Source organism: Anolis carolinensis, chromosome 3, assembly GCF_035594765.1.
Source record: "Anolis carolinensis isolate JA03-04 chromosome 3, rAnoCar3.1.pri, whole genome shotgun sequence".
Taxonomy (NCBI): domain Eukaryota; kingdom Metazoa; phylum Chordata; class Lepidosauria; order Squamata; family Dactyloidae; genus Anolis; species Anolis carolinensis.
Genome location: NC_085843.1, coordinates 42,592,531 through 42,609,500, shown reverse-complemented (window position 1 = coordinate 42,609,500; position 16,970 = coordinate 42,592,531). Strand labels below are relative to the sequence as shown.

General features: G+C 40.2%; 1 protein-coding gene across 1 annotated transcript; it reads left to right on the top strand.

The window, feature by feature from the left end:
- Positions 1-2,621: 2,621 nt before the first annotated feature.
- Positions 2,622-14,933, top strand: cpox (coproporphyrinogen oxidase). The gene is made up of 7 exons (XM_062974788.1): positions 2,622-3,094; positions 5,436-5,579; positions 6,636-6,746; positions 7,453-7,594; positions 8,846-9,064; positions 10,525-10,629; positions 11,458-14,933. Exons 1-7 carry the CDS (start codon positions 2,704-2,706, stop codon positions 11,543-11,545), a joined length of 1,200 nt encoding a protein of 399 aa, XP_062830858.1. The 5' UTR covers positions 2,622-2,703; the 3' UTR covers positions 11,546-14,933.
- Positions 14,934-16,970: the final 2,037 nt, after the last annotated feature.

Here is a 16,970-nt window from a genome sequence, read left to right as displayed (position 1 = left end):
CACCTACACATCTTGACCTCAGAGTCCCCTCCAGCGTTTCCTGGTCACCACAACCATGGGATCCAAGCACTCATCATCTCTGCTCATACACTTAGCTATACAAGAAACAATAGGATCCTGATACCGGGCTGCCTGTCCTTTATGTAGCCATTTGGATATAATAAAAACAGTAATCACCTGGCACATCTGCCCTGATACTGGGAGGTCGTGCCTCGTAGTCCCAAGATGACATTTCTCCTTTCCCAGAACTAGATTCACTTTGAACAATACTCTATTCTGGACTACAATGGACACGAGCACTGTGAGTGCACAACCCAACTTGATGGGTCCATCACAACACAAAAAATATTTCCATAACCATCAGGGACCTGATTGCCCCACTTTGTTCATCCCGAAAGAGGGACCAGGTGATTCATTCATAAAACTGTATATTCTTTTGTTTCCTGGAACATTCTGCCATTGGAGGGCAGAAAACTACATCGCAAGTGAGGGACACTCTCTGGTTGGCTGGCGAGTACCGCAGTCCCTTCTCTCCAAGGGAATCCTCCCAGCTGATCGTGATGCCAATCAGCGCAAAGATGGCTCCAGCTGGGGGTTAGCGGGAAAAACAAAAGATTTTTATGAATAAAAATATCTGTATTGCCTATGTCAAGCATCTCAGCTTCTTTATGTGGCTCACCGCAAGCTGACATCCTTTGTTGCTGGAATGAATAAAAGACCTTGGTAGTTTTCTTCTTCAACTGGTGAGATCTCTTGAGTGGGAAACATTGGGTTTATAACTTCTTGGTTTCACCAGGCACGGATCCACAGGCAGCCCACTGCCAGTACTGGTTGCACGCTTAATGGGTCTTGGTATCTGTGCTTTGGGTTTCCGCTATCCGCAGTCCGGATCTCACTATCTGTGACCCATTATCTTTCCCCATTGTCATTCCAAGGCCCCATCTACACTGACCATTTAATGCAGTTCCAAGCTATCTTAAAACCGCAGTGGCCAAAAACTCCCACAAAAGTGCACAAAAGAAAGCCCTTAATACACACTGGTGTTCTGTGGATTGTGTACATGATAGCCATGTACAAATACGTGAAGGGAAGTCATAGGCAGGAGGGAGCAAGCTTATTTTCTGCTGCCCTGCAGACTAGGACACGGAACAATGGCTTCAAACTACAGGAAAGCAGATTCCACCTGAACATCAGGAAGAACTTCCTCACTGTGAGGGCTGTTCGGCAGTGGAACTCTCTCCCCCGGACTGTGGTGGAGGCTCCTTCCTTGGAAGCTTTTAAGCAGAGGCTGGATGGCCATCTGTCGGGGGTGCTTTGAATGCGATTTCCTGCTTCTTAGCGGGGGGTTGGACTAGATGGCCCATGAGGTCTCTTCCAACTCTACTATTCTATGACTCTATGACTCTATAATTGCCATCCGTCCTCTGTAAACATTTGCACCACGAAACTACTTTCTTCAATATTATTCTGAATCTGCATTAAATGACCAGTGTAGATGGGGCCTAAGCTTCCTTAGTCTTTTATTTTATCTACACCACATTTTATTAGTAATTTCTCTTGTTACCAGCTTCTTAATGTCCTTGGACATCGATCAGGGCTTTAGTTTTCATGGGAAATACATTCCTCCTTAAATCACTGTGAGAGTAAATATTCTCTATTTTAAAAAAAACAAAAACAAAACCTCACCTCACATTATAATTGCTTTGAGTAGTTGGTGCTCTACTGGATTTAATTCCTTTCCTCATTGCCTTTCCCTTCCCTTAGATTTCATGCCTTTTGAGCCTAAGAGAAGGGAACAGTTGAAGTAATGATTTCTAAGCCGCCCTGGAAGCCTTTTTGTCTGAAGAGGGAGATATAAATACAGTAGAGTTCAGGTTATCCTACATAAACGGGCTGGCCAAATGTCAAATAAGCAAAACTTTTATATTAGCGCCATTGAGCCATGGCAGTTAAAGTGGTGTCAAACTGCGCTAATTCTATAGCATAGATGCAACCTGAGAAAGAACCACAATCTCAATAAATAAATCAATTACACTGATAACATCGGTAGCATTATATTATAGCACTATAACTGTATTGTCAATTCGCTTCTGACGCGATAAATAATTATCATTATCATCAGTAGCAGTAGTATTTGCAGTGTTGCTTCTGTGGCCACCTCTCACATACTTTACGTGCTAAAACTCCACACCTCCTATGCATTCAGAGTTTCGGACTTCAGTTCCCAGAATCCCTCATAACTATCCCAGGCAGCTGAGGCTTCTGGGAGTTGAAGTCCAAAACACCTGAGAGTTTGGGAAACACTGAACGCGTGCTTGCTGAGCCTTTCATTCATTGTTATTATTGGCAGCGTTGCTTCTGCCGCCACCTCTCACATACATGCATTTATACATACATTCTTCCTTCTTCCTCCTCCTCCTCCATTCCGCCCTACGTGCTAAAACCCCACACTCGCCGCTGTGTAATTGAGCAACGCGTTACTACACCTTTTGGCGCCTCCCGCTTCCTCCCGCCACCCCGCGCGCGGCCGGGACTTGTAGTCCAAGGCCTACCTACGACCAATTGAGTGGCGCGCACGGCCCCTTTGGGCGGGACTCCATTTCCCAAGAGCCCTCGCTCTCATGCCTTTTTTTCTCTCCTGAGGAGAGGGGTGTGCGCGGTGTGTTCTTCTTCCCACAAGACGGACGAGGCGTGAAAGGAGCCATGTCCCGTTTCCTGCGCGGCGTCTGCGGTTTAGGAGCCCGGGAGCTGAGGCGCAACGTGCTGGGCTTCTCCTCCGCTCCGGGCAGCGGGAGACGGGCGGCGGGGGCGGCGGTGCTGGTGGCGGCGCTGGCCGGGCTAGGCTGGGCTCGGCGGGCGGAGATGGAGCTGCGGAAGCCCGAGGCGGAGAACGAAGAAGAGGAAGGAGAAGGAGGCCTGTCAGAATTCATGGCGCCGCCGGTGAGCGGCCTGCGGGAGCTGCGGGCGCGGCGCGGGGAGATGCGGGCCCGCATGGAGCTGCTCATCATGGAGACCCAGAGCCGGGTCTGCCGCGCTCTCGCCCACCTCGACCGCGGGGCCGCCTTCACCGTCGACCGATGGGAGAGGAAGGAAGGTGACCTCCTGCCAGACCCAGAACACAGCCACACCGAGGGGAGAGTCTTTAGAGCAGGCCTGGGCAAACTTGGGCCCTCCAGGTGTCTTGGACTTCACCTCCCACCGTTCCTAACAACCTCGGGCCCGAGATTGTTAGGAACGGTGGGAGGTGAAGTCCAAGACACCTGGAGGGCCCAAGTTTGCCCAGGCCTGCTCTAGAGTGCTTTTAAGCCGGACGGGCATCTGTCGGGAGGGTTTGGGTTGTGCCTCCCTGCAGAATGGCCCTTGGGGACTCTTCCAAGTAGACCATACTGCCCTGATCACATGCGAAAGTAGGCTTAAGTTAGACCAGAGTCTGAACATGAGCCAACAGTGTGATGCCGCAGCCGAAAAAAGCAAAGACTGCATCCAAAGGAGTATAATAGGCATGGGCAAACTTTGGTCCCCCAAGTGTTTTGCACTTTTACTGCCACAATTCCTAACCGTCCAAAACACCTGGAGATCCAAAGTTTGCCCATGTCTGAAGAATAGTGTCAAAACCAGGCATGGGCAAACTTCAGCCCTGCGGGTGTTTTGGACTCCAACTCATACAATTCCTAACAACAGGTGGGGGGTATCTCTGGAGGGCTTTTAAGCCTGAATGGGCATCTGTCAGGAGAGCTTAGATTGTGCCTCCCAGGAGAATGGCCCTTGGAGTCTCTTACAACTCAATGATTCTGACTTACTGCCCTGGATCAAAAGGAGTATAGTGTCAAAAGCAGGCATGCTCAAACTTTGCCCCTCTGGGTGTTTTGGACTTCAACTCCTACAATTTCTAACAGAGGAGTTGAAGTCCAAAACACCCGGAGGGCCGAAGCTTGCCCATATCCTTAGGGTCTCTTCCAACTCTATAATTCAATAAAATACTCTCAGCTTTATTGCAGTTTGGATGATAAACTATATCTGGGGAGATAGGGTAGGTTATCTCCTTACAATTAAAGTATTATTATATCTGGCACACAGGCTGTCTCATGGAGACCATGTGACTCTGACATCTTTACCCTTTCTTCCCCACTTTCCACCTGCTTTAACCATCTTTCCCTAATGAAGTCTGTATAAATAATTTTAGTTCTTTTCATTTGGCCTATAAAGGTAATACCATACTCAATGCACACAATGAGACTGATCTCTTAATATATTGATGTGTGCCTTCAAATCTTTTCTAACTTATGGCAACTCTAAGGCAAACCTATCATTGTTTTTGTACTCTTTGGAGCTGAGAAAAGATTACTTTCCCAAAGCAGATTTTCATGGTTGGGCATGGGTTTGAACCTGATCTCCAGGGTGGTCTCTAGTACTGAAACCACTACACTATGCTGGTTGTCTCTTTCATACGCATCTAGCATTATAGTATGGTATGATATGCACAGTTTGTGCTTGTAACAATCTTATTTAATTGGGAGCAAAGCTCCAATAGCTGTTCCTCTGTATTTCTGTGTTTTTCTCTGTTGGCCATGTTTGCTTCTTCCTCCTGTAGCTCTGGATGGATATTGTCAGATCTGTAAGGAAATGTTGATTAACAGAGCTGAACTGTTAGAAAAGTCAAAGTGGTGTGGTGAACTGAATTGGGAGCGTTTTTAAGAGGCAAACCATCCTGAAAGGAGTGTGTGGCATTTGAACAGATAATTATACGCATTGCTCATTTAATGGGTGGGCTTTGTGTGTCCTGCATTGCATACTCACTGTGTGAGGTGGAGAAGATAAGAAAGGAGGATCCCATTTCATAGTCCTATCTCTTCTTGACAAATATCAAAGAGTACCACATCTTTTTTTCCTTCTTAAAAGCAAACCCTTGTCACAAGTAAATGCATGGTTTGGGGAGGGAAAGGAATGAAAATGAACCTTACCTCCCAACACCCAAATTTAGGACACATGCTTGGTAATTTGTATTCTTTTCTTACAGCAGCATGGGCTGTGCTTCTGTTTAGTGACTAAAAAAAAATTTCTTCAGATTTTGTATCAGTGGACATATCTACACAAATTGATGAGATTTAAATTCATAAATGTACTAACAACTTTGATGTTTCATTAAATTATCTTGCTTGATACTCATTAGAGAAGTGTAAGAAATGCCATAATTTAAAAGATGTATCTAATGAAATCCCCTAATTCTGATTAATTTTAACCATATTGTTCCACTAACTCCAGTAAAGGCATAGGTAACTTAGTTGACCTGTAACTAAAATACTCCCATTTCATCCTTCCAGGCATTATGCAATCTAAAATATTATGTGAGAGGCACATAATCCCAGTAAGTGTATTTGTAAATGGGTTTTAAAACTGACCAGTAATGGAGAAAAAAATGTTATTGTATTTAACAGGTGGAGGAGGCATCAGCTGTGTACTTCAAGATGGTGAGATCTTTGAGAAAGCTGGAGTCAATGTTTCTGTTGTTTTTGGGCACCTTTCTGAGGAAGCTGCTCAGCAAATGAGAAGCAGGGGGAAATCTTTAAAAGCCAAAAATGGTAAGACACATTACTTGCAACTTGATGTAACTCAAACAAAGTTTGCTGGACGTAGTTGAGCACCTAGCTTCCCACAGTGGCCTGCTACTAATTTATGGAAAGCTTTGAATACTTCAGTGCTACTGAAATAGTAGGATCTTTTGCAGTAGTAGACCCCAATGAGTTCCACTGCCAATTAAATAAATATAAAATTCCATGTAAGTAAATACAGGGTATATCTAGTGTCTCAAAAGTGCACCTAAGGCCACCTGGCATCCCAGCCTTGGATAAAAGGTGGGATTGAAGTCAAATAAGTAAATCAATAAAACAATAGGATAAAGTTACTATAGCTTTCCTGGCCAGTAACAACAGCATGCTTTTGCTAATGGAAACTGCATTTGGGATTGGAAAGTAGGAGGTGAAGTGAGCGCATCTTTTCCTTCTCTTCTGCAGCCTCTTGGGCAAGATAAAAAAATGTCTGCAAGACAGGAAAGCCCTCCAGAGTATTTTTGGACACTGCATAGGATTATGGAGAGAGTGAAAACCACAAAACACATTACAGTAGAGTCTCACTTATCCAAGCCTCGCTTATCCAAGCTTCTGGATAATCCAAGCCATTTTTGTAGTCAATGTTTTCAATATTTCATGATATTTTGGTGCTAAATTCGTAAATACATTAATTACAACATAACATTACTGCATATTGAACTACTTTTTCTGTCACATTGTTGTATAACATGATGATTTGGTGCTTAATTTGTAAAATCATAACCTAATTTGATGTTTAATAGGCTTTTCCTTAATCCCTCCTTATTATCCAAGATATTCGCTTATCCAAGCTTCTGCCGGCCCGTTTAACTTGGATAAGTGAGACTCTACTGTATTTGATTTAGTCATGTAAGATATTCAGAATCATGAGACATGAGGCTAGCTGCTTCTTTGAAATCTAAACAGTTGTGACTTTGAAAAATAGTGATTTCAAGCTCAAACACTTCTGAAATAAAAGTTGCAGAATGCAAAGTGCAGTTAGAACGTTTTGTTTATTAGTCGCTAACCAAGACAACTCTTATTTTCTAGGAAAATTGCCTTTTTGTGCTATGGGAGTGAGCTCTGTCATCCATCCAAAGAACCCTTATGTCCCCACTATACACTTCAACTATAGATACTTTGAAATTGAGGAAGCCGATGGTAAGATCTGGATTAGTTTCGACATGTATTAAATATTAGATGTGTGATAGAATTTACATCTGAGTAGATCAATAAGCCTTACAGTACAATAGTAGATAAAAAAACTGTCTTGGAGTTCTCTAAGCTCTCTCCTAAACCTTCATGGGAAAAAAATAACCACTAGCATACCTGTAATGATTGTTGTATTTTTTAACCATCTTACATATCTGGAGAGAAAAATAACCCTGTATTGTGTCAAAGGAGATAGTAGAAAAAATGAAAGAAATCTTCAGGAAAAATGTGAAATGTCTGCACTAAACAAGGCAGCTTCCACTGTACCTGATAGGTGGGTTTCTCAAGAGATGTAAACTTTGCAGACCAGCCAAAACAGTGTGGGATTTGTACCAAAGGCCTGTTCAAAATAACTGAAACATCTGAGCACCTTTCTTTCACCTGCCCCCAGCTATGTTGTGTTCTTTTCTAACTCATGAACATAGGAAAGTTATATTTTCAAATACATTATAGTCCTTTGTGTTTGGTTTTCTCTGTTGCTTCTCCAACATCCTGGGCAATATAAGTAAAACTTAAATGAATGGTAGGCCCCATCTTTTGAGTATTCTAAATCAATTTGTAGACACATGTGTGTGACATTTCATATACTCCAATGAATAAAATGCTGACATTCTATCAGTTTAAAAAGATATGGTGTGGTTGACTTTTTCCTTAGGTACTAAACAGTGGTGGTTTGGTGGTGGAACAGACTTAACTCCAACTTACTTGAACAAAGAAGATGCTGTCCATTTTCACAAAACACTAAAGGAGGCCTGTGATAAGCATAACCCAGACCTCTATCCCAAGTTCAAGAAATGGTAGGTCTTAATCAAGTTTTATGTTGAAGACAGAAATTATCATACGTTTATAAGCATCTTAGATTTGTTTTTAGAGTCTCTCTCTTCATTATCCTTATTGTGAAGGCTTCTCAGAACAAATTTATCAGTGGCAATTATCTGTGAACCTTAACAGATACCCTAGCTGAAGCAGTGAAATAAATGTCTTTTGTCCCCTTTCTCCAGTAAATGTTCTAAAGTTAGGCCTCTGGGAACCATTTCATGTAGTATTGTTTAGTGTAAGAAGTCATGTATCCAAGCCCCTTTTTGTCTTTTTGGAGGACGGGAGCGGGGGCTTTTTTCAGCCCAGCACAGGTAGGGGTGGGTAGAATGTGATTCTGGACTCACCATATTCTTCCTGGTAAATATTCTAATTCTTTAACAGCAAATCGAGTTCTTCTCATGTCTGCCAGCTCGTGAGAAGCTTGTCAAAGGGATGATTTTCTGGGTCACTTGGATTAGGGTTGATTTTGTATCTTGGCATTAATGTATTCCTCTTCCTAATCACCAGATTGGAGTACAATGTGTTGGGCTCAAGGACCAAATTTCCTTAGGAAGATAGTTTTAGGGAAGGTTAGGTTTTCTCTGCTCTGTTAGCCATTTTGTCTTTTTTTCCTTTCACATACACAAAGAGAAGCATCTCAGTTCATCAAACAAACCACTCTCAGTCTATCTGCCTAACATCTATCTATCCAACCACCTGGAACTCTACTGCAGATCACACTACAAAAGATACTTATATGTTTGGAAGATAGTGGTGATATATCTTGAAGACCCTATTTACAGTCCATTTGAACTAAGAACCTGATTATTTTTAGTTTCACAAGCCATGCTATTATTGAAGAATGAGAGATTTCATTGAGAAATTGAGTGGGTGTTTAGTTTGTCCAGCTCTCAGAAAATATTATTTTGATGCCTATTTCTTATAATTTACTCTGAAACCTGTTCTTTGTTACTTCTATATTCACTGGAGCTAGTTTAGGGTTCTTGTTTTCCCAATCATTCATGCAAATAGTGAAACTGAAAATATGAAACTTTTTCTGCTGAAATGAGTGAAGCCAGAGAAAGTTGATTTCTTGCCTCTTCTTTTCACCCTCCATCCCCAGACATAGAAAGTTGCCTACAGTAGAAATATTTGCCCTTATATGTGTGCTCTTTTAATTAAAGTTAATGTATACATTTGGGAGACTTTAGCTTTCTGTATCTTTGACATGAGCTGTTGGGTGTTCGCAGGTGTGATGATTATTTCTACATCAAGCACCGTGGAGAACGACGAGGGATCGGAGGCATATTTTTTGATGATTTGGACTCTCCCTCAAAAGAAGAAGTCTTCCAGTTTGTGGAGAGCTGTGCCAAAGCCATTGTGCCTTGCTACATTCCCATTGTGAAGAAACACTGCCATGACACATTCACGCCAGAGGAGAAATTGTGGCAGCAAATACGTAGAGGAAGGTGAGTTCTAAGGGACCATTTCAAGACAATGTCATGTTCCTAGAGAGATGTTCTTTTAGATAAAAAAGGTGTTTTTTTTTCATTTTTTGTCAATCCTGTGCCCCTAACTCCTGCAAACTTGGGGAAGTTAATGTACTGTCAACTGCATAGCAGTTATATTTGAAGCTAGCATATGCTTAATAGTGGTGTATTTAAGCTACCTTATCCTTAAGACAGCATTGTAAAAGTCTTATCAGAGACTGTTGTGTCTTTTGATAAGCCATGTGGAGTCTGAGACTAGGCTAAGCTAGCTATGGGTCCTCAGCAGAGTGCTGCTTTTCCTTGCAACAAGATAAAGAGCCATGGGCTAAGTCTATTACACCCCCCATTTTATCCTCCTTCATTGTGACTGGTTGTAAAGATAAGGAGTGCTATGCTGAGAGGACATCAAAATGGAGAATATATCAGCATGTCCAACAAATGAGACAGTTGCTACATCTTGCAGTTTTTAATTTTTCTCCTTAAAGTGGATCTACACTGTCAATATAATGCAGTTTAAATTGTATTATATGTCCAGTATAAACCAGGCCTGCACTTCCTGTGGCCTTCCAGGCTTTTTGTACTCTCAACTTCCAGACATTCTAGCCAGTCTGTGCAGCACATGAGTGCGTGGGGCAAAAAGAGTTGTAGAACGTTATGTTGCAATGTGACCTTATTAAATAACATGTGGATTTGATGTATTCAATAGTGCAAGAGAGGATTATATACTCTTCAAAATCTTTGGTAAATCTAATTTATAAAGAGAATTGCACAATGATATGAGGCAAGAAATAGAAGGAACCATAGACATTGAGAGAAGCTTGCTTCTCTAGAAATTTGTGGAAGGGATTTTTCATAAAAATTACTCTGTGAAATAAGGATATTGTCATGTGAAGAAGATTTTATGGCTAAACTATGTGTTTCAGTGGCATTCCTTCTGCCAAGAGCATTTCTTCTCAGTCCATTGTGACTGAACATTCAAGTGCATTCTTATTTGATGGTCCAAAATAGTTCATTTGATAACAGATCCTCCTTTGGCTAAATGTACATTTTTCTGTATTTCCTGTTGTTTGAGGGAGACAATACTGGACATTCATTGCTTCGCTGTTGCTGATGTTAGTCCCATGCTGTTATTCTTCTGTTTCTTAACCAAGCTGTTGAGATGAACCATTTTATTCTACAGTTTCTCGTATTAGCAATTGTTAAACTGTTCTTTGATACTTTTGTGTGTTCAAGTGTTTGATGCAGACTTGGAAATTTGATATTGGGTACAGAATTCAGAAACCCAAGATCATCTGGATGTTTGTCTGCGAAAAGCCAGTATAGCAATGCACTATATTGCTCCCTTCATTTGCCAGCAGTTAAGAAAGCCAGAATAAATTATGCCATCTGTGAAACAGGTCAATGCTTCTGCTATTTTCTCTCCCTGTGCTCTCTAATAGGTATGTGGAATTTAACCTTGTTTATGACAGAGGTACAAAGTTTGGTCTTGCAACACCAGGATCCAGGATCGAAAGTATTCTTATGTCTTTACCTCTCACTGCTAGGTAAGAGCATTAGTACAGAAACAATTCCTGAACAAATATGAAACTCTGAATTAAGTCTTTCCTTTCCCCTTTTTCAGACAGGCCTGTAATTATATTATTTATTTATTTATTTATTTATTTTCTATCCCACCACCATCTCCCTGAAGGGTCTCGGGGCGGCTAACATGGGGCCAAGCCCAAAACAGAAACAAAGTATAACAATTTAAAACATATCAGTAACTAAAAACAATGGTACAACAATCAAGTAAAATAATTGGTTGAAACATAACATACAATAAAACATAAAATGACCAAGCAAAAGTAGGTAATGATAGAAACATCAACTACTATGGATAAAAAGGGAATATTGATTTTAGATGTCCTATATACAGTAGGCCCTCCATATCCACAGATTCTGGCACCCTCAGATTCAATATCCATGGCTTGAAAATACCCCTCTCACCAAAGAAAACCTATGACTTTGCCATTTTATACAAGGGAAGCAATTTTACTACAGCATTGTGAATAACTGGACTTGAACATTAATGTATTTAATGTCCACAAACCCCAGGTGATACCGAGGGCCCGCTATATGTTATGTCTTTTGAGTTTTGTTATAAGTGCACTTTTCTTTTGAGAAACAAGTTTGTAATAATTGAACTTTAGAACTCAAAATACTAATTAAATGTTACCAAAAGTAAGAGTTTATTAAACAAAACAATTATAAAATGATACCATTTCTTGATCATACTTCTTGCTTGGTTCATAGAAGTATATTATAGTTTATAATTTAAAACAGTGAAGCAGGAAAAAAAGACTTAACAGCTTCCCCCCCTTTCTTGTTTTTAGGTGGGAGTATATGCATTCACCTCCAGAGAATTCCAGGGAAGCAGAAATCCTAGAAGTTTTGCGTCATCCGAAAGACTGGGCTCACTGACCCAGGGTGTTGGCTGTTTGTAGTCAGCCATGAGGGAAGGACACAAACCCCTGCCTGCTTACGCATTAGTACTGCCATTGTGTGGCAGTTTTTCTCTACTTTTTCTCTTATCATGTGCCTTAGAAATAGTGTTACATTTTTATTGTTTGTCAGTATATTTTTTAAATTCCATAGGCTGCTCTGTTTGCAGTTTCTGGATGATTGAATTTGACAATTTGTGCTGGTGTGCTGCTCCCTGAAGTGTATAGAATTTGAGCAATGCGAATGCAGAGTATGTCAGGCACAAATAAGTACACAAAATGCAACAAATGTTAAAACTCCAAGCTCCTCTTTCACACCAGACAGGCATTTATTTTATGGGTTTAACCTTGCACAGCCTCCTGATTTACACCAGTAATTCTCAAACTTCCAGATATTTAGGATTTCAGGTCTGAAGTCCCTCAAGAGGGAAAATTATAGAGGGAAATTCGTAGGGCTGAAATCCCAAACATCTGGAGGACTGACTCTTGAGAATATGTTCAAAGCTATTTCAATAGTGAAGAGTTGCCTTCCTCTGCCGATAACATCCTAAATCTAGTCACACATCTTCCAAGGCATATATATTAAACTGAGTAACAGAACTTCAGAAAGTTACCTTTTTTGTATTCAAATTTCCCAAATCTCTAAGCAATTTTTCCAATTACCATATGTTGGTTGGAAGACTGTTTTCACTATTTTGCTAAATTTCCTGTTTTATCTGTATTGAATGCCTTATGTGAAAAGAAACTTTTACAAAGGGGGAAATACTGTGATAAACTAAAAGAAATTGCATGTGGTCAGATAGCTTATCTTTGGAAAATATTAGGTTCAGGGGTCTGCAACCATCCATAGGTTGTCCTGATATATAATGTGTTATTTTTAGAAGACAAAAAAGCCTTTTCTGAGAAAAGCTGGATTATTCATTTGATGCACTTCCAAGATCTAGCACAGATCATTTTTTTTTAAATAGCAAAACTTTGTTTTACTGGAAATAGTTCAGGTTAAAAAATAATACCTTGAAATTAAATCTGTCTCATATAAAATCTGTGAAATTAGAATACAACAATGTTTTTGTTTAAAAAAATACTACTGAGATTGTGTTGCACTATTATTGTATTTTTGCAAAAGAGCAGGAGATGAAAAGTTCCAATTCCTGCAAGACCGGGGGGCGGGGGGGCGGTAATTAAACCTCCTATGTGACTTATTAGACTTCAAGTCCCAGCAGACCCAATAGTAAGGAATACTGGGAATTAAGGTCCAGAACATCTGGAGGTTGCATGGTTCTCGCCCCGTCCATAAGGTGTGTTCATTGCCGTCAGTGCTACAGCAATTGTTGTTACCATTTTACAGTATGATCCCTGTGGTCACAGGATCAATACTCATGGTTTCACCTACATTTATCTGTCAAAATATGCCTTCTCTTGGAATTTTCTAGCTCCTTCAGGCAATTCTATTGTATGCTTCTATAGAAGTAATCACAGCCTCTCACTGGAGAACATAGCAATTTTTTAAAAGAGATGATACCTTAAAAAAAATTGTAGACCCTCCAGAAATTATGATAGCTTCAGGCAGAAGCCATTCATTTTAGTGGGGTTCACCATTATCCACATGTTTCTGTTTGCACAGTAAACTCAGGAACATATCCCCTGCAGATATGGGAATTGAACTGTATGTGCATAGATGCACTAGCATTGATATTTGCCAACATATGCATGGAGAAGTGTTCCTCCACTAGTTATTGTACTGAATGGTTCATGTGAAAATTTTCAGGCCTTTCGTTTAATTTAGCACAAAGATTCCAAAGTAATTATACCAATTAGTCTTTGGAATTTGGAAGGATATTTTGCTTCCAAAAACAAGCTTCTGCAGGACCAGAAACTTGATGAATAGCAGTGGGCCATGACAGCTCAGATCAGATTTACAAGTTAAATACTTGTAGTTAAATTTGCTATGTCTGGAAATAAAGTGAAATGCCTCATTGCTTATAATGTGTATGTGTCAGTCTTAAGAGTCCTTTCTGCCATTAGCAATATACACAATGGATGTGTTCCAAACCAAAAGGCATTCCTAGTGTCATCTTGAAAAGTACAGTTTTTCTGGCCAGAAGCACTTTTTTAAAAGCTCTTAAAGAGTTAAATTACAAATTGACTCTATCATGGTTGACAGAATGCACTGAACACACTGTAGTGTAAGAGTAAAACATGTGTCTGGGACAGCTAATTTTCCAGGAGGAGATGGTCTCTTCTTAAATTTACTGAATATCTTACCAAACAAACCTTATGCTGTTAATTGTTTGTCTGAAAGCTTCCTGTGCTGGCTGGTGATGGTGCGAGATACAGCCAAACTCATCTGAAGGGCATCTAGCTCAGAAAAGTTGCCCACTGGTACTTTTTATCACTTCTTGGATTTCAGTGACCATACTTTTGATGGCAATCTGGCTGGGTTTCTAGATTATTTTTAGGAAACTGAATAAAACCATACTGGTTGATATATGGATTAAACTTAAAAGTATTAATACCTTGCCTTTATTTGGAACAAGAGTTATAAATATACACAGAGCTGCAAAATGCTGCACAGATTAAGTGAATTGTACTTGGGGAGGGGAACAGAGCAAAAGGACTTTCCTGTCTTTTCTTTCCTCCTCAGCCCAATTCTGAGGAAAAAGGACTCTTGCCATGGTTTTTGGGCATGATTGGAGTGCAGCAGGATGAGGAAATAGGAGTTGGTTGGGCTGCCTTATCTCTCTGTTCATGTAATACATCTCTGAATTCAACGGCAAACACTTCAGTTTTCACTTATGCAGATTATCTGAGGCAAAGAAAGAAGCAAAGTATTAAGAGCTTATGTTCTACAATAGTTTAGCTATGTTTTGCAAGGTGACTGGTTTTAATCTAATATCTAATGCTTGAAGATGTTCTTATCTTCAGCATTTGAGAGTAGCTTCTCCAACACCATGTTCTAAGAATGTTATGTACTGAGTTAAATATGGAAGCAATACACTTAGTGTTACTATCACTAAGGTTACTCTCTTTTAAGCCTTCAATCTCTACAATATTTGCAGTAGCATCCATTCATTGAACAAGGTTTTACAACACTGTTAAATCATTTTGAAAAAAGCCATTATGTAACTTTTTTTCCAGTCCCAAACATTGCCATTTTCAAATTTCCCTTTTCCAAGCATTGTTTCTGAAGGTAATGGATTTTGTCCTTCTAAATGTTTTTGTGTTTCTACTCAAGAACCTTCCAGACTGAAGATTTATTCTATGTTCTCCCAAAAAAGTTCTTGACATCAATGTTGTGTCAACCGGAGGACTTAATAATTCCTCTCTACTGTGAATCAAAACTGAATAAAAGCAGTTGGGGCTATAAATGGATATGTGTGGTGTTTGTTTTTTATCAGGTTTTGAGGAACAACATTTCTGGTAAATCAAGTTGAAAGCTTATGAGTATTAAGTCCAGATGCAAATAAGAAAAAAATAACACAATATTATATATAGTTCCTATAATAATAATAATAAAAAAACAACTTTATTTATACCCTGCCACCATCTCCCCAATGGGGACTCGGGGCGGCTTACATGGGGCCATGCCCGGGAAAAATACAATATAACAAAATATAAAAACATATCATAATACAATTACAACAATACAATAAAGGATCATATACAGTACAACACAAAATCCAAAAAGCAATATAACAGGGCGGGCCGCACGAATACTCAGTTAAAACGCGGGGTGAGAAAAGGATAAGAATAAAGGATAAGAATAAAACCACAGGGAACTAGGGAAAAGATAGCAGACAGTCTAGAGCAGGGGTCCCCAAACTAAGGCCCGGGGGCCGGATGCGGCCCTCCAAGGTCATTTACCTGGCCCCCGCCCTCAGTTTTATAATATAATATTTTTATATCAGTTTTAATAATATAATATATTGTATATACATATAATATTGATAATAATCTTATGTTATACAATATAATACTAATAGTAATACCATATAATAATATTAATTGTATGTTATATATCTATATAAAAGAGTGATGGAATCCTGGCGACCGACAAAACAACAAAACTAAATACCCCACAACCTCAAAAATTGACAGCACAGCCCCTCATCCATGCCTCTAGGTTGATACAACAAAAAGAAAAGAAAAATAAAGTCCTAATTAGAGGTAGAGGAATAATTGTTTTTATCCAATTGCTGCCAGTTAGAAGGCTAAGCTCCGCCCACTTGGTCTCCTAGCAACCCACTCAGCCCAGGGGACAGGCAAAGTTAGGCCTCACTTAGGCCTCTTCCACACTACCTATAAAATACAGACACCACCAGACAACGCCACAGCAACACGTGGCCGGGCACAGCTAGTTACATATTATATAATAGTATAATGGTATAGTTCAATACAGTAATATATAATGCTAATATTGTGTTATGCTAATAATATAATATATTGTATGTACATACAGCTGCTCTGAGTCCCCTTCGGGGTGAGAAGGGTGGGATATAAATGTAGTAAATAAATGCAGTAAATAAATAATTAATTTTAGACTTAGGCTCGGCCAAAATCTGACATGACTTGAAGGCACACAACAACAACAACAACAACAACAACAACAACCCTAATTAACTTAACTATCTCATTGGCCAGTAGCAGGCCCACACTTTCCATTGAAATCCTAATAGGTTTATGTTGGTTAAAATTGTTTTCATTTTGAAATATTGTATTGTTCTTTCGTTGTTGATGTTGTTGCACTACAAATAAGACATGTGCAGTATGCATAGGAATTTGTTTGTATTTTTTTTTCCAAATGATAATTCGGCCCCTCAACAGTCTGAAGGATTGTGGACCGGCCCTCTGCTTAAAAAGTTTGGGGACCCCTGGTCTAGAGGATAAATAATGGGGGGCGTAACAAAAAAGCATGTAACAGTTACTCTCCGAAATCACATCGAAGAGCCATGTTTTTAGATCTTTCCTAAAGTCTGAAAGAGTGGAGGCTTGCCTGATTTCAATGGGCAATGAGTTCCATAAACGGGGGGCCACAGCAGAAAAGGCCCTCTCCCTTGTTCCTATAAGGCGGGTCTGGGATAAAGGCAGTGGCGACAGGAGGGCCTCCCCTGACGATCGCAGAGATCGGGCAGGTTTATGGTAGGAGATAAGGTCACGAAGGTAGGTGGGTCCCAAACTGTTTAGGGCTTTATATATGATGGTCTGCACCTTGAATTGGGATCGGAAAATGAACGGAAGCCAGTGGAGCTCCTTAAACAGGGGAGTAGATCTCTCCCTGTAATTCGCCCCGGTTATTAATTTGGCAGCCGAGCGTTGGACCAGTTGTAATTTCCGAGCCGTCTTCAAGGGAAGCCCCACGTAGAGCGCATTACAGTAGTCCAGTCTAGAGGTAACTAAGGCATGCA

What these genes read in the sequence shown, in the direction of transcription:
- cpox (XM_062974788.1), top strand. Translation starts at nt 2,704, where the DNA reads ATGTCCCGTTTCCTGCGCGGCGTCTGCGGTTTAGGAGCCCGGGAGCTG. An exon ending in TGAAATTGAGGAAGCCGATG is followed by an intron (nt 6,747 to 7,452) that starts GTAAGATCTGGA and finishes CTTTTTCCTTAG; the next exon opens with GTACTAAACAGTGGTGGTTT. An exon ending in TATCCCAAGTTCAAGAAATG is followed by an intron (nt 7,595 to 8,845) that starts GTAGGTCTTAAT and finishes GGGTGTTCGCAG; the next exon opens with GTGTGATGATTATTTCTACA.